Source organism: Ceratotherium simum, chromosome 11 (assembly GCF_057802395.1).
Source record: "Ceratotherium simum simum isolate JZ-2026a chromosome 11, ASM5780239v1, whole genome shotgun sequence".
NCBI classification, from domain to species: Eukaryota; Metazoa; Chordata; class Mammalia; order Perissodactyla; family Rhinocerotidae; genus Ceratotherium; species Ceratotherium simum.
Window position 1 is genome coordinate 20,513,736 of NC_141910.1, and position 26,486 is coordinate 20,540,221.

General features: G+C 48.8%; 1 protein-coding gene across 3 annotated transcripts; it reads right to left on the reverse strand.

The window, feature by feature from the left end:
* CEP68 (centrosomal protein 68) lies at positions 1-25,781 on the reverse strand. Of its 3 annotated transcripts, XM_014791464.2 has the most exons (8): positions 25,650-25,781; positions 16,207-16,600; positions 12,933-14,459; positions 11,327-11,449; positions 8,489-8,585; positions 4,505-4,677; positions 3,440-3,509; positions 1-1,388 (listed from the first exon to the last, which is right to left on the reverse strand). In XM_014791464.2, the coding sequence occupies exons 2-7, from the start codon at positions 16,555-16,557 to the stop codon at positions 3,486-3,488; spliced, it is 2,295 nt and encodes a 764-aa protein (XP_014646950.1). In that variant the 5' UTR covers positions 16,558-16,600; positions 25,650-25,781; the 3' UTR covers positions 1-1,388; positions 3,440-3,485. The 3 variants fall into 3 exon arrangements, with proteins under 3 accessions (XP_014646950.1, XP_087292779.1, XP_087292780.1); XM_087436653.1 differs by having other exon boundaries at positions 1-3,509; XM_087436654.1 differs by lacking the exons at positions 1-1,388; positions 3,440-3,509; positions 4,505-4,677 and adding an exon at positions 4,701-4,923.
* Between the last annotated feature and the right edge of the window lie 705 nt (positions 25,782-26,486).

Genomic DNA, 26,486 nt, shown 5'->3' on the forward strand with positions numbered 1-26,486 from the left:
TAAAAACAAGCCAAAAATTATAGGTTTCTTTATTTTCACTAAACAGGCAATTGAAATACATGGTACAAAAATAAGTGGTAAGATTATTGTAAAATGAAATGGACAGAATATTCAATTTAATTTTCCATCTGAGAATTTCACAATAAAATCATAGTTTACTTTGTATTAAAGATGTGCTTATTGGATCTATTCATCCTCACATAAGACAACTGAAAAATTCCTCAAGTTACCCATAGTTATTTGGGTGAAGATCTTTTTTTTTTAATGCTTCAAAAGGTTTGTATTTTGCCTCATCAATACAGCATAAAGGGGGAAGGAATTCAGAAACTATTTTCTAAATTAAATAAATGACACAAATGTTAGTGTGATGCTGTGCACTTCAGATTTATACAGCAAGCTCAAACCATCAGCTTATTCTTGGTGAGTTAGCAAAAAATGTTACATGAATTTAAGATGTAAGCATATTTACATACTTATTTAGTTTTGAAAATTCTAGTGTTCTTTCCCCCACGGCAGTCAAGACTGGGGCTTACCACAGGCTGTTTCAGCATGCTTCACTATTTGCTTTTATGACTATGCCAATAAATGCAGTTTTGTAAATAACATATTCCCACTTCTACCCCCATTTTCAAGTACAAACATTTCAAGCTACTATGGGCTTTAATAATCTGTTCACTTAAAGGGAATTACTGCTTATTGTATTTTAAATGTAAGTGGCTGCCATGAATTAGCTTACATGAAGTGAAGAGTGTTGTAAACCTAAGCAGTCACAGTCTCTGGGAAATCCTTGCAGAATGATAGCTATTCTGGTCTGAGCAGTAACTTCTGTTTTTGACCTTGGACTGAAATTTCCTTTAGCATCCATATTGCCTTGAAGCATATTCTACAGCAGCCCTTCTTTATGTTCCCATTTAAGCTTCAAAACAGCCCTGTATTGACACTGTCTCCTGTTTGCAGATGAGCTTAGCCATGGAGCTGCAACAAGAACCCAGGTCTTGCAACTGCCAGTCCAGCTCTTAGTATTGCCACTTCCCTCTGGACTTAAGTTCTACTAATTTAAAGGAACTACTAGGAAATTTTACAACAGGTAAACTTGGTAGTTCATAACCACTGTTATGTCACTGGAAGCCACAGTTGTCCTTAAGGCTAATGTGTACCACAGCACACTGGTCAGCCTCAGCCAGGCTACCTCAATCGAACCCAGCCATGTTTCCTCCTGGAAATGCTGCTGGCAGCATCTTCCTAGGCTGAAACAATTTCATCTTGAGTTTTAAAGGAGGTCTTAAACTTTTTAAAGCACTGCTAAAGATATAATTAACAGTTGTGTTGATGCTCTTCAGTGGCATTCACGGCGAGGTCCAGAGTAAGCATGCTTCAGTCACACCTTACTTCAAAGGAGATGAACAAAAATATCTTAGATCATTTCTAGGTAAAGTGATGGGAGACAGGGTACTGTGAAATAAAATATTCTGTGAAAATTCCTGTCAGTTGAAGCTGATTATAATTAGGTTGAATGGGAAAAGAATAGCATATTCAACATTTAACTGCTATAATGTTGGCCATTTGTTTCTATAGGGTTGTCGTCTTGAATTTTTTGGCCAACTAATAGACTTATTTTCATGCCTATCAAATACTAGTAAATAAATGGGTTTAACTCCTAAGGGCTATCCTGAAAAATACTCAGTGGAAAGGCATGTACCAATTTACAACCACATTAAAGAGAAAGTGAAATATATCAATTTAAGAACAGAGGCCATCAGACATATCTGCCTTTTTAACTAATTATAGGCTTTTAAGACTATTTAACAAATACAGTTATTTGCTAGGGAGGTATTTTGTTTTGTCTTTTTAAATCTCACTATGTATGGAACCAAGATTAATATGGAGATGGCAGAATCATAATACAGTTTAATTCGGATCATGCCCTTATGGTAAATCATACCATAGTAGCAGCAGGTGCTTAAAATTCTGCATTTTATATAGCTACTATTGAATTTTATATAGTTTTCCTTCATAGTTAATCTTTAAATATTAGAATTTAACAGCTTATTTTCCAGTGACCATAAAGTCTGAGAAATTTTAAAGCAGAAAAGTCATTTTTGATATTTAATATAGAGGTGGACGAGATGGTGTTAAGATTATGTGGCTCAGCCCCCAAAATTCAAGTCCTAAACTTCTTTTAAAGGAGGTAATTTTGTATTAAAAGGTTTTGTTCTGAAGGGATATCAGAAGTCTGCTTATTGAGAATAATTGTTCCAAAGTCACTCTCCTTGGGTTCAAAATGACTTATTCATTTCTTTATAAACCTAAAAAATCTTCCTTTCTTAAGCACCCTCCTCAAATGAGAATTTGGAAGGAGCTGGAAGAAGATCTGCAAGGGCTTATCTCACACATACTTAAGTGTGAAGAACCATTCCCTTACGTCTTAGCCCATTGTAATACCAAAAATAGATGGAAAAAAATGTGCTTTCCTCCTTCCATGTTTGTTCATGGCCCAGTATAACTTTTTTTTAAGTGCTTTTTTGTTTTTGCAGAATCTATGGTTACTAGCAATAGCTGATCATTTTGCTTTAAAAAGCTATAAAATTCATGCTTCAAATGGTTGATGCATAGATTCTTTTTTTCCGTCAAGATACTTAAATGTCACCTCCTAAGCAACAGAGAATTCTCTTTTTTCCTTTATTATTGACAGCCTTAGTTTCTGTAGGTAATCAGGCTGTGTGATCCTATCCATGCCCTTCCGTGATCCTGGACGACTATTCCAAGGGAGAGTAGGAGGATGCGTCCTCCCAGAGGTACCCTTAAGGTGGGTGATTAGCCCATAGCCCTGCTGAAGCTCAACGGTAGTTCCTAAGTCCCTGACACATTTTCCTGTAAGATATTAGTTACGCAGGCAGATGGAGCCCTAAGTCCTGAAGATGACAAAAAGTGTCCTAACAGCCCAAAATAATTTGTAGAGGTTCTGTTTGTTTAGAATTTTCTATTAATTTGGAGAGTTAAAGTCTCTAAAATCTTCAAAGAGGGATTTATAAACATAAGCTTCATTTTATGAAAAGACCCAAGTTCCTGGCTGATCATTCACTTTTTTCAGTTTCTTGGGTCCTCTTGTATGCCTGAGAATACCAAGTATTTGGTACCTTCTTTCTCATACCAGCCTTCTTAATGATCTCAGTAGGTGGACTAGTTTAGGAGCTCTTTTTAACTAGAATGGGGTGGGGGGAGGAAAAACCTGTAAGCCTTATTAGCATTATTTTATCAAAAAATGCAAAGCCACATGCTCTTTGTAAAGAAGCACCAAAAGGAGAAGGGTAGTTTGGAAGGATTCATTTTAAATAAAAATAGTAACTCAATGGCCCTTACTTCAGGGAAGAGAAAGGCATTTTAAAGCTAGTACATTAGTTAAGTTTCCCCCTTGATTTCAGTGTTAAATGGCTCTTACAAGGACTTCCTGAAAGTTTCCCACCAGCCAGATTTTGGCTGACAGATTACATCTCTGCCTGAGAAGATGCCTAAAAGAGAAAGAGAAGCATTTGTTACAGGCAGAATGCTGCAGAGGAAGAAATGACAACTTCCATTCATTTTAGAACTAAAATGACTGTTGCTCAAATTGCTTTGATGAAAACACAGGGACTCCCTGCTCTTGACACACCTGGACTTTATCCTTCACTTTCTTTTATCTATAGTGACTTCTCGCCTAGAAAATCTATGTGTTAAGCACCATATTCTGATTGTAGGAGAGGAAGTTTCAGAGAAAGTATGGTCCAGTTGTGGAATCATAAAGAACGTTGGGCAGTGGCAACCCCACAGTGGGCACCAATCCCCTCTGCTCTCTTAGCCCCTCTCTCCTATCATTCCCCATTTGACTTTCCCAGAGAACAAAAGAAAGTTGTACTGTTAAGTTTCCAAGGCATGTTACCCCCATCTATCCCCCAGCCCTTTTTGGAAGGGAGTGGTATGAGAAATTTGCTGAGGCCCTTTGTGGGAAAGGGAGGTACAGGGAGTTATCAGTAACTCTGGGTCTCTAGGCACTTGGTGCTGTCAGGAGTTGCTTGGAGATGGAGTACCAAATGAGTTGGGCGAGAAGAGCCTGCAGAACAGGGGCAACAGGACAGCGCTATACAGGAGAAACGCACATGTGCAGAAATAAAAAAGTAGCTATAGATAAGTTTTGTTGCTGTTGTCCTTGGGTGGCTGGAGTGGTGGTGAAGGGACTGTCATAGAAATGGAAGCACGGGGCACCCTAGTCCTCAGCAGGTAGCAGGGGGGTGAAACTGAGTAATGGAAAGGACCCAGGTGAGCCTTCATCACCACAGAAAGACCCCCAACCTTCTTCCGGGTAATGGTAGCAACTCCCTTTTCAGTATCAGGGGCTTCCCCCAGCATCTCATTTGTTTAGCTCAACAGGCTTCCAAGAAACAGCCAACTGTTAGAGCAGGAGCTCTGTACCCTAATCTGGCACTGGGGTCTGAAGACAGATTTTCTTTTCTTGGGTTGCTTTCCTTACCAGGCTAATCCCCTTCACATCGGTGCTCCTGTGTGCCATTGGCGTGTTGTCAGGGATGAGGGTACAGCCAGCCAGCATGTCCAGAGAGGCCAAGATAGTGTCATACAGGTGATCTGCGTGGCTCTCTAGCTCACTGGGCTGCTTCGAGATCCTCCTGAGGACATCCTTTAACACTAACAAATGAGGTTCAAAGCAATTAGGCCAAAAAAACCATGCCAAGTGTATTTTCAAAAGAACATACAAGGGTGTAGCATTTTACAGAAACCAGGAACATGGCAATAGTTTCAGAATGTCCACTCTTTTTTAACAGTGACTCTCCAAGGACTGCTGTTGCACTGGAGGATCTATGTTGTTAACTTCTGATTGAAGCTGAGAGAAGAATTTCATTGGCTCCACTTTGGAATTACAGTCATGCATTGCTTAATGACAGGAATAGCATCGTTAGGCGATTTCGTTACGCGAACATCATCGAGTGTACTTACACAAACCTAGAAGGTATAGCCTACTAGACACCCAGGCCATATGGTACCAGTCTTATGGATCTCTGTCGTATATGCAGTTCGTCATTGACCCAAACATCATTATGTGGCACATGACTACATAATTCACAAAAGGGGACACAAACATGGTTCTCTGGTGACTGGTATTATCTGACTTTTAGAGATAAGACACAGGGCACACCCAGATCCTGTGGGGCAGAAGGCTTAAATGGAACAAAATAGTATGCCAAGATTAGGACTTAGGACACTGGGTCCTGCTACCAGGTCCTATCAGCTTCACTTGGCTGGGAGAGTGTCAGCATGTAAATGGGCAGTCTGGTAATGTATTTGGGAATGCTTGTGAACCCTTTTTTGTGAGTCCTAAATGAACAAAGTTCAAAAGAAAATTATCTGAAAGCAGGCTTAGACAAGATGGTTAGTGAGGCCAGTGGTTCATTTGAGGAAGGGATGGGCTAGGTTCAGAGTGCATCCACACAGCAGGCTTGTGTTTTTCTCTTAAAAACTATTTTCCTTTGTTAAACACAAAGGCTGCTTTAGCTTCCTGTGCCTTTATCAGCTGTGTTAACACTCTCCCTAGTTTCCTGCTACAGCTGCAACATCTGCCAGCAGCGGAAAGGAAAGGGGAAGCTGCATATCTGCAGAGGATGCTGACAGATGGGCGGAAGGAGAAGGAACACAGGCTGCCTGTGTTGAGATCAGCCCCTAGGGAAGCCATATCAGTGTAGCATCATCAGGGCAAAGTGCCACCCTGACAACTCATGAGAGCTGTCAAGGCTGGCAGAGGAATGCAGCGAGGGTGTAGTACAGCTCGCCTGTAAGGGCAACTGGGCTGGGTTCTCCCCTCCACGTTCACCAGACCTTTGCTCATCCTTCTGTGTGTTGTCAGTGGAATTCAAGGGACCTTTATTTTACTGAACTTTATTTTACAATGTTAGACTATTTGGTTGGGGCCAAGTAAGAGGAAAGCTGGGAAGGGGAATGAAATAGTCTTCCCCACTGAGACTTTTAGTTATTTTTTTTTTTGCGAGGAAGATTAGCCTTGAGCTAACATTCAATGCCAATCCTCCTTTTTGGTTTGCTGAGAAAGATTGGCCCTGGGCTAACATCCATGGCCCATCTTCCTCTATTTTATATGGGACGCCCCCACAGCATGGCTTGACAAGCAGTGCGTCGGTCCATGCCGGGGATTCGAACCTGCGAACCCCGGGGTGCCTAAGCAGAGGGCGTGAACTTAACCGCTATGTCACTGGGCCGGCCCCGAGACTTTTATCTTTAATGCATGTAATTGAATACATGCATACAGGGGCCTAGTTCAGCTTAATGTCAATAGGTTCCAGTTATTTGATCCAGTATAAGGAGTTCGGGTGTAAGACAGGATTGTCAACTTGTTCACTGAAGTAACTGGCTCAAAATGTAGTGAAAACCTGCCAGATTTCTGTGGGGAGGCCTTTGGCAGGAGGCTGAGATAGGGACATTTTAGAGGGGGGATTAATTTGGCTTCCCATCCCTAAGGTTATATTTGTCGCAGAGGAAGAAAGCAGGCTCTGAAGAAGCTGGATGGGAGTGTTTGTGCTTGGGCTCTACTGACTCTGACAGGGTGCCCTGGAGAGAGGAGAACAGTCATGCACCTAACTGGAGAGACCCTGTGAATGTCAGGGAAACTGGGGCGGGGCAGATTGTCAGTCTGAAAGAGCCTAGATACATATCTGAAAACCCAAGAGCTGCTTATTTTGGCAGTAAAATACCTCTAGGCTCCTTTTAAGAGAAGGGCAAAGTGGGAAGTTATTACAGATTAAGCACTGAGAGAAGTATTACTGAATTGACTTTCAAATGATGGTCAAAGAACCTGTAGCGTTTAAGAGCCCCACTGTTAGACGTGGCCTCCAGGAAGAGGTTCCTGGTACTGAGCTCTTTCCCTTCCTGCTCAGGCTCCTGCACCCCCAGATACTGATGGGAGCACGGGAGCCAGTGTCCAGGGGCTCAAGCCAGGCTGCCACTCCTTGTGTGGCCCAAGGCAGATCCACAACTCTGAGAGGTGAGAGTAATAACAGTATCCATCTCACAGGGCTGTGAGTAAATGAAAAAAAGTTGATATGTTGACTGCTTCAGCTCAGTGTCTGGCACACGGTGTTCAGTAAAATGCTGGTGTAATTAAAGCAGCTTGGCATATATATTGAATTTCTGCCCCAATAAAAAACAAAAACCCTAGTGCAAGAGAACACCAGAAGAGTCAAAACAAAGGCCTCCCAAAGGCAGAGGATTGCAGACAGCTCGCGTAATTCACACTGGATAATCAATCGCTTCCCTGCTGAAAACCCTTTAGAGGCTCCCTGTCCCACTGAAACCCCTGTGCCCATTCACAGTTCTCAACCCTGGTGATTTTTCTTCCCCAGGGGACATTTGGCAACATCTGGAGATATTTTGGGTCGTCACAACTGGGGAGGAGGTGCTACTGGCATCTAACAGGTAGTGGCCAGGGATGCTACTGACCATCCCGCAATGCACGGGACAGCTCCTCACAACAAAGAATCACGCAGCCCAAAATGTCGACAGTACCGACGGTGAGAAACTCGGTTCTGTACCACCTCCCTAACAAGCACCCGCCCCACCACTTCTGGTCAGGAAAGTGCAACCTCACTGCCTTTCAAGCCCAGGGGTCCTGCCCAGCTTTGCTTATGCTGTTTGCTTCCAGTGCAAACCCCACTTCACTCCAGAGCTGAGGCATAATATAGATGGGCTCTTTTAGCACTTGGTTGTTCAGTCTTGGAGGAAAAATGAGGGGCTGATTTTGGGGGTCCATCAGTTCACTGCTTCAACCTAGCATTCTCCTAGCTCATCCTCCCCATCGTATCCGCCCCCAGGAAGGACAACGCCAACTGTAAATCCTTGCACCCTGCATGCTTAGACGTACTCTTGAAGTCTGTGATTTTTACATTTTCCTAAATTGGGAACCCGCCCTGCAAAAAAGGCTTGAGCCTAGTTTGAGCACCACCATCCACCTGGCCCCGCTCACCAGTTCACGTCTTCCTTCAGGCTATTCCCTTAGAACAGACCTCCTGCTCTCCAATCCTGAAACAATCCTTCCCCAAAGGAGAGAACCAATGAGCGGTTCAGCCTGCACTGGGAAAGTGGGGGGAACTGTTGAGGGCTCCCCACTGTGAACACCCTAGTCGAAAACCAAGGACATCTGGATTAAAACCAGCATTCCCACCCAGGACACCACTGGGAAAAAAGAAAAGCAGAAGCATAAGTGTTGTTCTCGCAGGCTCGACGCCTAACTTCCACTCGGCTTACCTTTATGACTGCAATGGACTCACTGCATGGTTGTGGGGGCAGTAACGACAGTAAGGGGCTGGCAGACAGTCGGGGGAATCTAAGGCAATGGGTGCGTGTGGGAGGGGCTCCTGATTGTGATGTATGGGTCACTGGACCTGCTGCCGAGAGGGATTAAGTGCTGGCTAAATCAAAACCCCAAGCATCTTACCTGGAGTATTATCCAGCAGGCACTGAAGAAGAATCTCTCCTTTCTGTAAGACACTCTCCGTCAGGGACTGGTGTTCATCTATATCTTTCTTAAATTGCTTAAAGCGGGTCAGAAAAAAAAAAAAAAGCAAAAAGCTTTACTATTGTTTTGTAAAAGTTATTCAAAATGATCCCTTGCAGGGTAGCCTGATGGCCCTCTAATGTGGAAGATAAGCCCACCCAGTCTTCAGAATTCCCCAAGTAAACAGTGCAGTAGTTTAACTTCACCTTCTTTGAGCCCCAGGTAAATACAGAGTCAATCTTTTTTTCTGTACCATCTGACAAAAGAGTTTTCTTTTTTTTTTTTAAAGATTTTATTTATTTATTTTTTTCCCCCCAAAGCCCCAGTAGATAGTTGTATGTCATAGCTGCACAACCTTCTAGTTGCTGTATGTGGGACACAGCCTCAGCGTGGCCAGAGAAGTGGTGCGTCTGTGCGCACCCGGGATCCGAACCCGGGCCGCCAGCAATGGAGCGCACGCACTTAACCGCTAAGCCACGGGGCCGGCCCCTGACAAAAGAGTTTTCTTTTCCCTGGCAGAGCCTGGCTCATGAACAGCTTGGAGTCAGGGTTTCCTTCTTGTGCCACACCTCACTGGGTTCTCTTCAAACTCACAGGGCTATGGGATTCTCAAAACACGGTCTTCTAGTCTAATGGACCTGGTAAGAGCCACAAAGGAGATGCTGTGAACTTGACCACAGGGAGCCGCTGCCTCCATCAAGTGCTCCCTCAGTGTCCTGCTCTATGCGGACAGGCCTCAAGAAGGCAGCAGGGAAACTGTGAGTCTCCTAAGCAGCTGATTTGTTTTCCCCTCGTGGGTACCAAGCTGACTATTTTTGATGTTGCTTTAGCTGCTAAGAAATGTAAAATCAAATCCATAACTACCTTCAGTACAGGATGCAGAACTTGGTGGTTCACGTTTTGAAGTTAGAATTTTACTCTTGGATTTACTATGTTCCTGTCTTCAGTCTTCCTTTGCCCTAATACCTATGTCTATTATTTTATTCTTTAGTAATCTCTGTAGTTTATATGCTGCCACAAACCCACTGTGTCATTAAGACAAAGTATGAGTATGAGACAAGAGTCAAGGTTAAAATATGTGAATACACACACACACTTGCTTACATTAGATATCTAAGCAGGGGTCAAGGTATATGCATGAGCCATGCACCATTCTGTGTGGGGAAGGGGTTGACGGTGTGGTCCTACTTTGTGACACAGTTGTGTGGGTGACACAGTTGTGTGGGTGACACAAGAGGGCTGGGCTTCACTGACCCGCAGGGGTAACTCCTAGCTTAGATCTCAACTCTACCCACAAAGCAAGATGGTTGCTTCTGGCTAGCCTGCAAGTTGAAGCAAAGAAGGACAGAATGAAGGACAAAATGGAGGGGATGGAGTTGTTCTACTTAATACCTGCTCTGATGGGGGTGGGGCTGAGGCACCCTGGAAAGGCCACCCAGGTAAGTCTAAGGATGGCAATTCCCTCCCCTGCAATGGTACTTCCCCTGGGCCTCCTGGGGGTGGGTCCTGCACGGCTATGTGCACACACTCGGGGGCTGCACACAGAGACCTCACACTCAGCCTTGCTCCCCTTCCTCAAGTGCACTTGAGGCAAGGAACTCATGGCAATCCCTCTCCACACAGCAGGAAACAGCATTCCCACTAGGGCAGGGCAGCTGACACACTCAGGCCAGGCCCCTCCCCTAAATTTTAGTTGGCTCCACGGTGGAAAACAAAGTCCCTCTCTCTCGTGGTCACCCTGGGTTGTGAGGCCCTGACTCAGGCATGTGTAAATCACACCCTCTTCTGCTGAGGGCACACAGTCAGGTTACAAACGGTGGTAGAAACTCAAAGAACTGTCCCAGAAAACACTTTCTAGACCAGTATTGGGCTCAGACCACAAATATCTCCTCTGCTCCTTCAGAAGAGGTTAGAAAGGCTTGGCCAACCACACATGCTAGAAGTCAGCAGGTAGTTCAGTAAGGGTTAATGTTATACTTTGGGCAACCTGTACAACTTCTTATCCAATTCAGAACATTTCTGAGAATGAAGGGGGACCTAATGATAATTATGCCAGAAAAGCAGGCAAACTGTCACCCTAAATACACCTGCTCTAAAGTCAAGTTAACCGGAACCCAAAATTAAAGAGATTTTTTAAGTAACAAAACCTTAATGGAAAAGAGGCAAAAACCCCAAAAAACAAAACATGGTGAGAAGCTAATCAACTTGTATTTTTGTTTAAATATTATCAAAATGCGCTGTGTATATTCTGGAGTTAGTATAATTTCAGCTCAAATCCTTATATACCAGTCTGTGCTGTCCAACAGGACTTTCTGTGATGATGGAAATGTTCTATATCTGCACTGTTCAACATGGCAGCCACTAGACAAATGTGGTGACTGAACACTTGGAATGTTCAATGTGGCCAGTGCAACTGAGAAATCTGAATCTATAATTTTACTTAACCAGACATATGTGATAGTGACTCTGTAATAGCTCTATGCTTATCAATCCCTGAGACACTTGGAAAATTACACTGCAAATCACTCTTAAGTGCTTTTGATTGAGGATAAATATAATGTATATTCTCCAAACTCTATTTGGCCTGGGAAATAACATACATTTTACAATTTTTCAGCGTTAAAAATTTGAAAAGGGAGCTCTGATTAGATTTCAGGTAAAACGGTCAATTGAGCCACAACATAGCAAGCATCCGTTATTTGAGAGTTTACTTTGTAATCAAGTAATTTAGCCACCACTCTCATGAGTGAACAGCCAGAAGCCAGGACCACACATTACCCGGTAAAGCTGCAGAGACGACCTGAGACCTGTAAGACTGGACTTGGGTGGAGTCAAGTGGTCGGTAACATCTGCTACATTATACAGCCAGCGGATCAGCTCTTCTAGCTGACAGCAGAATGTCTGTGCAGACAAATAACAGAACACGTGGGGTTACTGACTGCACTGCTGTTTACATTTTCAGAAGGCTACAAGTATCCAGGGGATTCCTGGAAACAGCCTGTGCAGCTTTCCAGAGCTCCCCTCACTTGAGGCATTCCTCTTCTCTCTCCTGCCTTCCCTGTCCCCACCCCGTGACTCCAGACTTCTGCCAAGGCAATGTGAAGAGCCCCACCTTGGTTCTGTCTCCCCTCAGCCTGATGTGACACCAAAAGTGACAGGCTGAGAAAAGCCAGCCCTGCACGTGGGACCAGAGCAGCTAAGGTGACAGCAAGGATGGGGAATAGCCCAGAAGGTGTATGCCTGCCATGGAAACCAGTTCTCAGGTCAGCACCTCTGCTAACTATCGAACTGTTTCTGGGGAAAATGTGAACATAAAATAAATGACTATGATTGTGACTAACCAGAACCTACAGCCAAAAACAGCTGAATTAAAACTGCTTGTCCCTCTTCCACTCCCACACTGCCCAGGGAGCCGGGCCACTAGACTCCTGCCAGCCGCTCACCCTGGGGAGTCTGTGAGCCAAGCACTTTACCTCCGGGTATCTCAATCTTTTATCAGAAAAGAGGGCACATGCTAACATTTGTCCTAGCTGCTTCACAGGACAAATAAAATAATCCGCGGGACAGGTGAAAGCCCTCCTCCAGTGCTAGGCAACATCTGGAGTGTCGGCTCATGGGTACACGGCCTGCTACATGGATGCAGGCACCCCGTGGGACTCTCCGAGGGTGTGCAGAGCCATGTTCCTGAACCTCCTGTGTCAGGGACTGCGCAAAGCCCTTGACATGAATGATTTCATTTCACCCACAGATCCCAAAGAGGCAAGGCTCCACATTTTCAGAGACTGAGCCAAAATTCAAGACAGCAGTGCCGTGATTCAATTCAGATCTGCCTGAAGCTGACAACACTATTCCACGGAGTGTTCATTATATCTCCAGATATTCGTAGGTGGTCTGCAACAGACGGTTCCGTGGCTAAGAAGTCTAGGAAATGGTACATCTAATGCCCCTAACTCTGCAGTTACCCCACTTCATCAGAATGAAGCTCTGAGAAGTTCTGCAGTCAAGAAAGCACTCACTTTTGTTTAGCCCAGTGTTTCCTGAGGGCATCTCAGCTCAAGCCCTTTTTGTGCAGAGTACCTCTCAACCCTCAAGGTCAAGGGCCTTGGGAAGCTGCCTGGGATAGGGGTGAAGAGCTCAGACTCCAGCCTTTGCTAATCGTGAGTGTGCAGGTAACCTCACCTCTCCCTGCATTTTTCTCCAACTGTGAAATGAGAACAATAGTCCTAACCAGGTGGAGTTGTGAGGATTAAATAGGATAAGGTACAGTACAGTGCCTGCCAGATAAAAAGTACTCAGTGTTACTAAGTTTTATGATGATGTTAGTGAACTGAGGGAAGAGGAAACAAGACACCTCTACGCGAAGCCTCTTAAACGTTGAGTTTACCTTCACACACTGCACGAGCGGTTCTTTTCCCTGCTCTCCTCCTCGCCTGGGAAGCTGCCCTTCAGCATCTGCGTTGGAGAACGCCCGCCGGTCCAACATAGCTGGCAAGGAGGAACGTGTTCTCAGAGGTCCAGAGGAGACCCCCAGGTCCTGGCTGCTCCCCAGACCGCCTGCTCCTGCAGAGGCCCTTGCATAGACGAAGGAGCGCAGCAAACAGTGGTTCTGGCTCTCAGGGTCCCCGGACCCTCTGAGGGCAGCCCCAGAGGGAAGCTGGCTTTGGCTGGAGTCCGATGGGAGGGAAGCTGGCTCATCACTGTCCGACATGTCCAGAGAGCTCTGCCCTTTGGGAGCCCCGGTGGGCAGGGTCACTACAGTAGGAATAGAACCTAAATATGAAACCAAGCTAGAAACCTGCGTCAGCCGAGTGGGCAGGGCAAGATACTCGTCGTCGCTTTCCACCTCCTCCTCTGATTTCCATCCAGACTCCATGCAGGCAGGGCGCCGGATACTCTGGCTGGCCCCCTTCTCTATTCCTGGCCTAGGTGAAGGCCACCCTCCATCCCATGTCTTTAGCTGGGGAGAGTCCACCTCAAGGTGCTTGCCCACAGGCAGCCAGTCCCTCATGCCCCTCAGGGCTGGCTCTCTGCTCTCCCAAGGAGTGTCCCTACTGCCTGGGGCTCTGGGGGTAGATGCGAGCAGGCTACACGACGCCAACCCCACACTGCCCTGCTTCGGGGGTATTCCAGAGGGCCACCGCTTAAGGCTTGGCTCTCTGGGCCCAGAGAATGGCAGGGCAGTGGCCTCTGCTGGAGGGCAATTGTGGGAGATATTAGTGGGTGACTTCAGGGTGCTTGCTGGGGAGACAGAGAAGCTATCCAGGTCTACACCTGAGTCCTGCAGGACAGGGTCAGCCAGCATGTGGCTGTCAAGGCGCTTTGGGAGCTGAGGCCTGGGCCTCAGTGGGTAAGTATAGTCCAGCAGGTCTTCGTACTCTTTATTCGGGTTCCAGAGGGGAGAGTGGCGGTCAGGGGAAGGGGGCAGGGAATCTGGCAGCACGCAGGCCCAGTACTCTGCCTGGAAGGAGAGGCGCCTCCTGCCCGGCCCAGAAGCATCACCCCCAGAGGACACAGGCTGTGATGACCACTGGAGCCGAGGCCCTGGCCCCACCACAGAGGGGGCTGGCTGGGGGACGACCAGCTCCAGGGAGGAGGAGACCTTGGCAAGGGAGCAACTTTGAGGCTCTGCCTTATCTCGGTGACCCTGGAGACTGCTGCCGGGGGATGAGGCAGAGCCGCTGCAGCTGGAAAACTGAGCAGTGGCACCTGGGCTCACCACGGACCTCCACCTTGACGAGAAAGGGAAACCTGAGATGTGAGGTTGTTGGCTGAGGTCCAGTACCCGAGGCGACTCAAGTGGGGACGGGTCATCTTCAGTATCAGCATCATGTCCTGAGCGAAGAGCTGTGGCTCTGGGAACGCTGAGAGTCTGAGGTAGCTCCTCTGAGGCAGAAAGCCTGGTCTCCTCCATCTGCAATGATAAGAGGGAAGAAGAAAAAGCACTCGGGGGAAAATAAGCAAACCAAATTTGTTTCTTAGATGACAACTCGAGAGTTTTCTCTGGGGGGCCCAGATATTCAGGAAAGGTCTTGAGATGAAGAGTCTGCTACCTGATGCAAGAATCAGAGTGCTGCCAGTGGCCAGCACTGAGACCAGCCTGCTCTGGGAAGCAGACTGTCTTCCCCAACTGATCCCCCACTCAGTCCTTTCAAAAGTTCTTCCTCCACAGACACCCAGCTTGTGAGCTAGCAGAGCTCAGACAGCTCTGTCATGTGAAGCTGGAAGACACTGCCTCAACTTCGAGAAGTGTGCCCTGGGCAGACGAAACCTCAATCATTCTGTCACTGACAGGAGACACATCCAAACCCAGCAGGCAGGCGACCCACCAGGGCCCACCTGGCTCAGCTCACATGCCAGTGGGAACTGCACACTGGCAAAATGAGTCATTCACCTCAGCCTTTTCACTTTGAATCTTTAATCTGCTCCACAAAGAACTTGCCCCCCAGGGAGGCAGGATAGCACCATGGTTAAGGGTAAGGGCTTTGGAACCAGACAGAGCTGACGCCAACCCCTAACTGCTGCCTTCCAGATATGTGACTTGGAGCCTGACTTCCTCACCTGTAAAATGGGGATAGTAATAGTACCACCTCCTCAGGACCTGAGGATTAAATGAGCTCATGTGTGAAAAGCACAGGGTGAGAGCTCAACAAACAACCGGCCTTACAATAATATGCACCAGCCTCAGACTCATGAAACAGCCCACTTCTGTGCCTGCTTACTTGCTTCCTGCCTCACTGAATCTCTGACTCACAGGTCCCTTAAGCCTCCCACTGCCCCTGGCTCCCAGGCAGGTGGGCCCAGCTTCTGTTTTCTCCCAGACAATCTTGCTCAGAGCCTCCTCACAGGATGGGGCTCCATAGGGGCAGCATGCAGCAGCCAAGGCCACAATGACACCAAAGAGATCAAAGCCATTCCCATGAAAGGCCTTGGCAAGCAGAGCATAATAGGATGTCAGAGCTGGGAGGGACAGGTCATTCAGTCACCTTAGATTTGGTGATTGCCCCGAGGTCAGAGAACCCAGCAGGACTCCCTGCTCCATGTGACTCCCACCAAGCGAGGCTGCCCTGCAGTCATGGAGGCCCAAGAAATTCTCCCTGCCCAGGGACAGTGCTGCCCACCACAGGGGCTCCACGGATCCACTAGGTTCCCTGGGTCACAAAGGGATACAGTCTCAGAGCCCTCAACAGCAAACAGCCCTGGACCCTACTTCCCCATCCACTAGGTTCCCTGGGTCACAAAAGGATACAGTCTCAGAGCCCTCAACAGCAAACAGCCCTGGACCCTACTTCTCCAAGTCTCCTCAGGGCCCCCTGGAGCCTTGAGATCACCATGTCAGAAATAGGATGTGACTCCCCCCGTCAGAGCTCCTCCAGCCTAGCCCTTTGGGCAGTAGGTCTTGGCCGTAGCATCCCTAGTCCTCAAAAGGTCACCAGTCACACTCTTGAGGAACAGGAGCTGCTGAGGACAGGGCCTCCTGCTGGCCCCAAGGCCCAGCTCTCCAGGTGAACCTGTAAAACAGATCATCACACCCAAGCTCCCCCAATTCCCCACCTTGTACAAGGGCTGGGAAAGCATGTAAGAGGGCGAGAAAATGCTGGAACATACTCCAAAAGGACAGCATTAGGTAAATCTATAGTCCCATTTGCCTTAGTACCTACCTGGCTTCCCACAGAGGGCAAAAGCTCTCCAGTCCCCACGCTGGCAGGAGGACGCAGGCAACTGAGAGCAGGCTGAGATCCACCGGGCTCCCTGCTGGCATCGTTGGCCTGCGGCTGGCAGGCTCCAGAGGGGCCAGGGCTAGCCCCGCCGCAGCAGGCAGGGACAGGCAGCCCCTCCACCTGCCACACAGGGGAAGCGGGCCCTCCCTCAGCTTCCAGGCGTGGCGGCTGCTCCCCGCTCACGGGCCTTGGGGTGCCCACCTCCTGCTCCCTGCAGCTCCACCTCCCACAGGACGGGGCCTTTGTGTCCTCGGATGCCTCCACCTCTGCCTTTTCTTCTCCCAGGGCCATTGAGATGTCCCTAGGTCAGGGTTCCCCTGAAGCCTTCAGCTCCCTACAAAATGGGAGAGAGAAAGAAAAAGAAAAAAGATAAATCTCCGCATCTGTGTCCAGGAAACCTTGCTTTTTAATGATTAAGACAAACATTTTTGGGGGCAAAGAAAAAAAAGAACAAACATGGCTCCTTCCTCAGAGAAGAACAGAGGTCCAGCTTTTCCTTAGCCCCAGACTCTTCCAAAAGGGACGCAGGACCACACCATTTTGTCCTCTGCTTTTATGTGGCCAGTACCAGCCCCAGCAGCATGTGCCCAGGAGGATCAATGCAGGTCCAAATCCAAGTTAAGGCTTGGTCCTGCCTAAAGTCACCTTTTTGTCCCTGTCCCTTTGGCTCAGCCCCAATGAGTAAGGGGCCTGGCACGGGGCCCTCCCGTGCCAGCCCTGCAGCAGTTCTGTTGTCGCAACGCCCTCATCAGCAGGTGCTCTGGCCTGGCTCTGACTGCTCTGCTCTAGAAAATGGCAAGTCAGGGCATGCCCAGGCCTTGGCTGAGCCCAGGATGCTCCCACAATGCCTGCTCTGCCTGGTGGAGAAGGCAGGACCCTCTCAAAGCACAGAAATCACACTCCAGGCTGTGGAGCAGGTGGGGACTTCTCATTCCAAGGATGGCCAGCGACCAGAGAGAGCAGCGACTTTCCTCCCACTAGCCTGGGTTATAATTAACTTGGTAACTGAGGGAATCCATGGAAATCCAGGTGGGGAGTAATGATAACGGTCACAAAGCATGGGAGAGAGCGAGAGCACACAGCATACCAGGCAGCAGCTGGCAGGTGAGGGAGAACCAGAGTGAGCACTCAAGGAAGGAAGAAGGAACAATTTGGAAGCTGGAGCTGAAAATAGGACTGTTCCAGTAAGAGCTTCAGGGACAACACAGGGAGACCCCCTCAGTCTAAGTGTGCACGCAAGGGCTGCTGCTGGGAGCACTGCTGTGGTGGGGCTGGGGCGGGAAGCCAGCAGAAAGAGATCTCCAGGAGGATCTGGAAGAGGGGGACAAGGAGCGGGTGCCCAGGATTTCGGCACCCGCCTGGAGTGCACCAGGCCAACCTCAAAGTGAAAAGCTGGACAGAAATAGCCTGTTTCCTCAGAGACCGGGAGGTGGAGCAATGACAACAGGAGGTGCTAGTGGCAGCAGGGAAGCCTGAAAAGGTGGAGGAGACCGTGGATGCGGGCTCATCCTGCTTGGTTCACACACTGGGAAACACAGCTGGGTGGGGACAGCACGTACCCTGAGACCGCCCTTACCTGAACACGAGAGGGTCCTGCCCTGCCTCGCGAGGCTCCAAACCAATTCAGAGGCAACCCCAGAGAAGAGCACACACTTCACATGTACTCTCATTTACTTCTCACAACCACTAAATGGGAGCAGGAACTGATCAGAAAAAAAAATTGGGGGGACAGGTAATATAGGGTCCAAATATAAAATGCACTGCAGACATAAGCCTGCCTCCGCCCTTGTCCCCGTTCCTCACTAAACGAGCTACTGCATGCAGGGCATAACAGTGCCTGTGGAGTGTGCACCGAGAGTCAGCTAGTGCCATCAGTGTCATGGGACGGAGTGTGTGCGTGACAGAATCAGTGTAACGACTCACCTTATGAGCAAAAAAGGAGTCCCACAGAGGGAGAAAAAGCAGCCAATTTTTCCATATAACCAAGCAAAATATTCACTACTAGACATTCCCATAAAACCAGGTGAACAGTCTCATGAATTTTGTGTGTCCTCTCATCTCCTGATGCATATGCAGACAAACACAAAGATCTAGTTCATCCTTCCCTCTCTTTTTACATAAAAGTAGCAAACTGTACAGGACACTGCTCAGAACCTCACTTTTCTTTCTTTCTTCTTTTTTTAAGCAAAATATCTCGGAGATCTTTCCTTAGTAATACAGAGAGCTTCCTCTTTCTTTTTTTATTACTGCCTGGTACTGTACCCCACTGTAAGGATCACTCTAGTTTACTTCACCAGTCCCTCACTAGTGGATATGTGGGCTACGTTCAATCTTTTGCTGTTACAAACACTGTTGCAAGGAATAACCATGTACACATCATCTGCATGTGCTAGCACAGATGAAGGGTACTCGCACGTGGGCTTTTGGCAGAGGCTGCAGTGGCCCTCTACAGGCGGCATCAGTTTACACTCCCACCAGTGGCACGCGAGTGCCAGCTTCTCATCCTCATTTCACAGAGGGGAACACCATGGCTCAGAGAGATTCAAATCCAAAACTGTGTAACTCCAGAAGCCAAGCTCTTTACGAACCAACCAGGGAACAAGTTACAAAACAGACAGGCACACACAGTAGGAGAGGGAAGAGACGGCTGGAGGGACAGAAAGATGAGTGACCATGTCCTGCTGAGCCAGAGATTTTCATGGAGCCACATCCTCACCTTGTGGCTATTTAAGAAACTGCACACGAAGATGATTACAGGCAAACTGTGTTTTCACAACTATGGGAATAAGCTGAGCCCATGAGCTGGAAAAATTAGGGTGAAGGCTGAACCTAGCCCCCAGCCCCTCAATTTCTACTTCTTGCTCCATTCCTAGAAACTCTCTCAAATGGCCAGAGTCGGGCTGTGACGGGCGGCTAATCCCCCTTTTATCTCCCTACCTCCCCTCCACTAAAGGGTGTGGTCTTGCAACACAGAGCTGGAATCAGACGATGCTGGGGCAAGAGAGGGGTGCAAACAAATGAGCTCTGTCTTTGTTTTCAGGATGTATTTTTGATTTGTCTTGTCTGGACCTCATTAGTCAAACAAGAAGTTATCCATTTATCCAGGGGCAGGGGAGACTGGTGAGCTAGAATTATAAGCTGTTCAGGAGACACCTCTAGGTAACTTTCAAATATATACACAAACCGGAACTAGGTTAACAGTGTCACCAGAGGCCCTTCAGCAACAGGTAAGAAGGTCTGAAGTGCAATGATTTTCAAGGAAATGGTACTTCTGAAAAGACAGATTATAGGTGGTTATTTTCTGAGTCTGGATAAGCAGTCCCTTCATAATCTTACTTATTAATCTGCCTGACAAATCATGCTTTTTTCCCCTCTGCTACACAAGTTTATTGTGAGAACTGAGACAGATCCATGTGAAAGACTAAAACGAGATCCATGAGAGTTCATTCCAAATTGTATATAAGACGTTACAAAGAAAGGGAGAAACCAACTGGGATAGAGATAACCAGGGAAAACTCCTTGGAGTAATAACTGTTGGAAGCAAACCATTTTTAAAACATTAGTCATGTCGAAGAAAACATCGGCCCAGCAAATGCACAAGTTTTGGACTTTTAGGGCTCAGCCCTGTCTGCATTTGCCAGGTGGGCATCTGTCACACTGCATGAAGGTCCAGCCCTCATTTCCATAGATTCTAGATTTTACATATCATTCCTTCTGACTCTCTGGGGTTGAGGGTGGAGGTGGGGGATTCTGCTTGGACCCTTCCAATGGGAGACAGCTTACTCCTTTTGAAAGCACCAGAGAGACTGCTCAGACCGATAAAAATGACTTGCTGTGCTGGACCAACAGTGTCTCCCAGGTCAGTCGCTTCAAACAACCTAGTACTCTATGTGGGGGCCTCTCTGCTCTCCGATCACACATTGTACAGTGTTCCTGGGGGCGAGCAGCTCCATGGGGGGCAGAGGCCTCATTCAGCCTTCTCCCTAACAGGGGAGCACCCAGGAGGTTGGGCTGAGTGATGGAAGGCCTCACAGCAAAGACAATGAACAATGTATTCAACCTTCCATCTGAGAATGTCTGTACACACCAGATCCGCCCTGTTCTTGGCCAAACCAAGACACAACCCACGTAAGCTTCAGGATGTTTGAGGGACCACGTGGACTTTCCTATTAAAATTCTCCATTAGTTCCCAGGACCTGCAGAGGCGAACGACCTACCAGATATAATTAGGAGTGATGTACACTTGGCTTACTCTTGCCCTACAGTAAAAATATGCTCACACATCACATATGTGGTAACACTAACTCTGTAAGCCTGGACATCTGACCCTTCCTGGTATCTGCCGCACCACCCTCGTGCAGTCCTGTCAGCTGCCAGGGCTTCCTCCACTCCCTCCTGTCCAGGATGTAGAAAGGAGGACTGGGAACTGGCGGGGGGGCAGGGCGGGGGGGAGGTGATGTTCCTGTCTTAACCAAAACGTTCAAATATATGAATGATCAACGAGGGAGCAATCCTTCTCTGATCAAAAAAGGACTTTCTCCAGGAGTCTTTAAATCATGAGCTCCCTTTGAAACAATCTGATTTATACCAATTTTGCCCGGCAAGCTCTGTTCCTAAGCACACAGCCAGCCACCTGTACCAGCCACAGATACCAGGTGTTGCTTGAGAGAGCAAGCCCCACCAGTTCAGGGGCTAGAGCCTTGAAACTCCTTGTTGTTTTGGCAGGACGCCACAGATGTATGCCATGCACTCACAGTGGCAAAATCCAGCCAGAGAACCAGACAAAGAGGCTCAGTGCCGCTCTTTCTCTAAGAACGGGAAACTGCCCACAAGGAAAAGGGGGACGGGGATGAGTAGGACCCAGCACTGTCAGGTTGCTGGAAGGCTTCTCGGGGAACTAGATTGACAGGAGAAAGGAGCTTAAAGGCAGAAGGCAATCCAGGCATGGGAGGCAGCATGAAAGGGGGTAAGGACATACATGGGAGAGGCCAACAAAAGGGGCAGTCACAAGAGGCTGAGACCTGCCACAGAGTGGACTGGGTGCCAGGAGCGCTGTGGCTGGAGGTTTGAGACTGCGAGGCCAATGGCCAAGAGCCACCGCCGTTCCACCTGCTCCTTCCCTGGCTGTGGAAGCTCTGAAGCCCTGTAGTCCTCCACAGCGGCCCTGTCTGTGCTGTGGGGCAGATCACCCTGAGTGCAGAGTCCCCCTCCTTTGTAGGTAACAGCAAAGCAAAGTGAAAAGGAAGAACAGGTTCAAAGCCAAGGAGGAGTAGACACGTCTCCCATAGTGTGGCAATGTGCCGATGCCATGCTCAGGATCATCAGGCGCCTGCAGCTCCTTGCCTTTTCCCCCTGGGCTGCTTCCCTATCTATTCCTGAGTGAAAGCAAGAGCCCTCCAGGGCCCTAGGAGGAGCCACGGGATCCCTCTGGATCAGTGTGGCGGGAAGGCTGTCACCAGGCTGCTCTCCCCTCGCTTTCTCACTCGGGCACTCACCAGTTGGCTGACTGACTGGGACCAGACAGCCTCACAGCAAGGCCAATCGAACGTGTCGTGAGAGGCCTTTAGATGGCCTTTAAGGAGGTGCAACTGCCTCATCTACAAGGAGCCTGACTGAGCTTCCACCCACCCTCCCCTCAACCCCGAGCTCTCTGGCCTCAGCAGTCAGCAGATTGTCCCCACCCAACAAAGCTCAGTGTACGAGGATGCTGAGGACTGAACACACCCCTCAGCTGTACCCTCTGTTCCCACCAAAGAGCCAGGCAGCAAAACAGCTTTCCTGCAACAAAAATCGTTCCTAGTGACCAAGGAAGCTGGCCCTGGACCACATGGTCGCAGTTCCACAGGCCACTGCTTTTGTTGTATTGACAGTTTTCTGTGAGCCTGTCAGGCTACATGTATGAAGACTGCTAAGAATCTTACTGATTTTCTCAAGAGATGCTATTAAGAATGTCACTCACCACATCAAACCATCTTCTCTGGAGAACCCGTGGGAGAAGAATGCTCTGGTCCCAGTAACAGAAACAGCTGTTTGAGCAGCCAGTTTGTTTGTACTTTATAGGTACAGGCAAAACTGATAAAAAGTTTTCCTCTTTGCTTTGGCTACTAGGACACTCAGGGCCAAATCTACAGTCCCACCCCATTAAAATGTATAGGACAGAAGGGCACTTACCTTCTATACTCATCTTACCCTTGTCTTCCTCTTACTTTTCTTTTACCCTTTCTGCCTCAATTATCTTTATATAAAATCTTGTTACACTAAAAGTATCTTGGAAAGACTCCTCAAGTCACTTTTTGGAATGAAATAGAGGAACTGTCAGATACAGAATAAATAGGAAAAAAGCTCCTAAATCCAAAACTTCACCCCAATACCATAAGAAAACAAAACCTGTTTACCAGTACTTCTAAAGAAGCAAATGCAGATACTTATATTAGTACTTTTCTACTCAAAGTGTGGTCCATGGACCAGCAGCATCTACACCTCAGAGCCTGTTGGGAATGCAGATTCTCAGACCCCACTCAAAGCCTTGGAATCAGAATCTGCATTTTAGCAAGATCTTCAGGCGACTGGTAAGCACAATAATGTTTCAGAACACCAGGTTAGCAAGCCTGTTTTAGCACGTTGAAAAGGAACAACTTTCATGGCTTTACAACCGTTCATTGAGTGCCTCTCTTATGCAAGGCACACACAAGAAGGAAATTTATGGTCCTGGAACTTAAGGACTTTCCAACAGGATACTAGCAAAAACTCGTAGCTTGTATCAGGTTTTTAATGGCTAATTACAGAATGTCACAGCTGGAAAGGAGTCCCCAGAAATAACAGAATTCCCTAAAAAGGAGTCAAGACTCATTGTGGCTACACTAAAAGCAGGACCAGAGACCAGAATTCTCCTATGACAGTTACAAGTGAGAAGAGGAATGGTCTTTCTTTTGGAGACTCCAAATAATTTAAGAGAAACTGACACACCAAGGGCACCTACAGCTGGAAGGAAACGTACAACTTAGCCTGTTTCCGGCAACCAGAAAGTGGTCCAGGAAAACCTGGAAGTGAGGCAACATCCCCTAGGGACTGTATCTGCCACCTCTAGGTCTGGCAAACAGATCTAGAGCCAAAAGGAAACTTCTTCCACTTTTCACAATGTTTGTGAACAACTTTAAAGACAAGACACAGTTTCTTCATGAGAACAGACTTAAGTTATAAGGAGAGAAGCCACCCCAAGCCCACCTCCACAAGCTCTACCTCCCTCCGGCTGAACCAACCCTCCTCAAGATTCTCTGTTAGCCACATCAGGCCCCATCTGTTTTACTCCTCTGCTCTCATATGACCAGTCTGAGTAACAGACCACATTAAGAGTGGATCAAAGACTACTGTAATACTTGGCCAAATTGCTTTTTGTACTTCACCAATCTCTAGTGGGTGATAAGACCCTACATGTGTAAACAGTTAATTGTCTACAGAATATTTTTACTGTGGGGAGAAAAATCTGGAAAGGTTTAAAGGATTTTTTAAAATCAAGCAACAGATAAGGACCAAAGGCAGACAGATCCTGAAGGGCCAAGCACTATACAGATATTTAGTATTAGTGAATCTGTTCAAGTCTCTATTTTTATCCTACAGCTACTGCACATTTTCTTTGTGCCAGGAACTATGCTAAGCACTTTATGTCAATATTTTATTTAATCCTCAGAACCCATGGGGCAGGTACTATTATAACTCCTATTTTACAGATGAGGAAACTGAGGCAGAGAGAAGTTAAATAACTTGTCCAGAGTTAGTAACACGGCAGAGCTAAAGTCTGATTGGACTTAAGAGAGCCAGAGCTCGGGCCGGCCCCGTGGCTTGGTGGTTAAGTGCGTGCGCTCCACTGCTGGCGACCCGGGTTCGGATCCCGGGCTCGCACCGACGCGCTGCTTCTCCGGCCATGCTGAGGCCGCGTCCCACATACAGCAACTAGAAGGATGTGCAGCTGTGACACACAACTATCTACTGGGGCTTTGGGGGGAAAAAATAAATAAGTAAAATCTTTTAAAAAAAAAAAAAAGAGAGCCAGAGCTCAACTGTCTCCCTAACCTGTAAGAATAACTGGCCCAACAAGTTAAAGGAATTAAAGTTTTGTGGGTTTTGGTCAACTTTTGGCTACATGGCTGATTTTTTGTTTTCTTTTGGCTTCCTTCAATCACTGAGTGCCTTCTATGTTCCAAGCATTGTGCCAGGGGCTGGGGAAACCACAATACAGTGTGATGTATAAAAACAGAGCACTGGAAGGTAGCCCAAAGGGGGGAGTGATTATTACTGGGGTGTGAGGCGAGTTTTAAAAAGCTTTCCAGAAGAGGTGAAACTGAGTTCTTTGCTCTGTTCTGTACTGAGTGGCCCAGAATTGACTGACCTAGAGGGTGGAGGGAACGAGGATGAGAAGTGGTGACCTCAACCTCGTTTAACCAAGCCCTAGACCCTTGACTTCTTGACCCAACACACTTTGTAATGCATTTTAACAACATTCTTCATACCCTAGATCAAGGAACCGTTAGGATCTTTATGGATGCTACCTATCTTCGTGCCCGCCTCCCTCCACCCCCAATGAATTCCCAGTGAGGTCCAATTTACTCTGGCACTGTCAGGTTTCCGCTCATTTTTATTACAAACAATACATCGAACCCAACCTAATAATTATAAAGGGACTGAAGTAGGTTTTGGCCATGTGCCCTGGGCTGCTGAGGACTGTTCTAGTGATGACAGTTGGAAAGGGTGGCCCTAGGGTGGCCCTTCTAGGCAAAAAAGTGAGACCTCTTGCTTTTTCCCCTCGGCAGCTGGGATTGCTGCATTCAAGGCGACAAGAAGACATCCTTCGTCTCCATCTTTCCAGCGGGAACGACCCTGAGCTGGTGAGAGAGGGTCTCTGCGGTGGCCCGGATCGGGAGCAGCGCGAGCCCCTCACTCCCGGGGGCACCCGGGCCTCGGCGACGGCGCAGGGTAAACAGGGCGCGCCCGGGGCGAGGCCGAGAGAGAAAGTGAGCTCCCCGCGGCCGAGGCCGAGCAGCCAGCAGCTGCCCGCCCGGGAGGATGTGGACACGCGCGCCCCCTCCGCCGGCCTCGCCGCGCTCAGGCTTTTCCACCCGCGCCCCCGCCCCGACTCCGCGGTCGCGACCCGCACCCGCCGTTCCGCCTGCAAAATGGAGGCGAAGGCACGAGGCGCCCCCGCCTCCAGGAAGCCTTTGTGCCCTTCCCGGCGGGGGACGCGAGGCCCGGCGGCCCGGCTGGGCCTCACGTACCTTGAGAGACCGCAGGGCAAAGGGGGCCGGGCCGGGGGGTACGCGGGCTGTCCGGCCGCAGCCCCCAGCGCCGCGGACCCCCGACACCGCGCCTGCGCGCCGGCCACTACTTACCGCACCTCGAATGCTTCGCACGCCCCAACCCGGCCTGCAGCGGCGCCCGTAACACCAACAGCCCCATGCGGCCACCCCGACGCGGGGGTCTCAGGTGGAGAGCGCGGCCCTCCCGCCCGAGCCCGGAACGCCTGGGGCGGGGCCAGGCGGCGGCCACGCCCTTCGGCCCGGCCCTTAGCGGCCAATCCCAGCCCTCAGTCCGGATGCTCGACCAATGCGCGAGCCGCTTCTGCAAGAAGAGCCCACCCCTTATGCATCCTGGCCTATGGGAGGCCGAACCTTCTTTGAGCGCCTCTCCTCCCTTGCCTTCCGCGCTCGCGGGTCGGGATCTCTCTTTCGGGGCGAGCGGGGTCGCGCGGGGCCGTGTCTTCTGGGGCGGCGCGGAGGGGTGGGTGCCGGGGGCGGGGGGCGCTCTGTCCCTGCCTGTAGGCCGCTCGCTGAGTCATGCGTTCATTCATTCGTTTTGCGCAAGGCGCTCGGCTGTGTCCAGGCGCGCCGCTGCGGGGAGGCGGTCCCACGGTCTTTTCCTGTGCGTCTGTTTACATTCGCGTCTAAACAACCGGGCGGCGTGTGACCCACGCCCGCGCAGGTGCCACGGGGCGGAAGCGCCGGACGGGGGCGAGGTCCCTAAGCCGTGTGGTTTGGGACAGCTTCAGGAGGGAGGTGGGACGTAGGCAGGCCCGAAAAGGATGGGAGAGGTGTGGATAGATGAGCCGGGAGCTGCTTAACCGGTTTCTTCTTATTTTTTTTAGCCTGGTCTAATGGGAAATCGGTGCTGGAGGCCAAGGAGAAGTGAGAGCTAGCCTGTGGGAGGCTAAGATGCACGTCCCCTTCCAC

Coding starts and splice junctions, on each gene's coding strand:
- CEP68 (XM_014791464.2), bottom strand. CDS start 16,557: ATGGCCCTGGGAGAAGAAAAGGCAGAGGTGGAGGCATCCGAGGACACA. Junction 8,586..11,326: donor CGTCTCTGCAGCTTTACCGG/GTAATGTGTGGT, acceptor ACCCGCTTTAAG/CAATTTAAGAAAGATATAGA. Junction 3,510..4,504: donor ATGTGAAGGGGATTAGCCTG/GTAAGGAAAGCA, acceptor TTTCTCTTTTAG/GCATCTTCTCAGGCAGAGAT.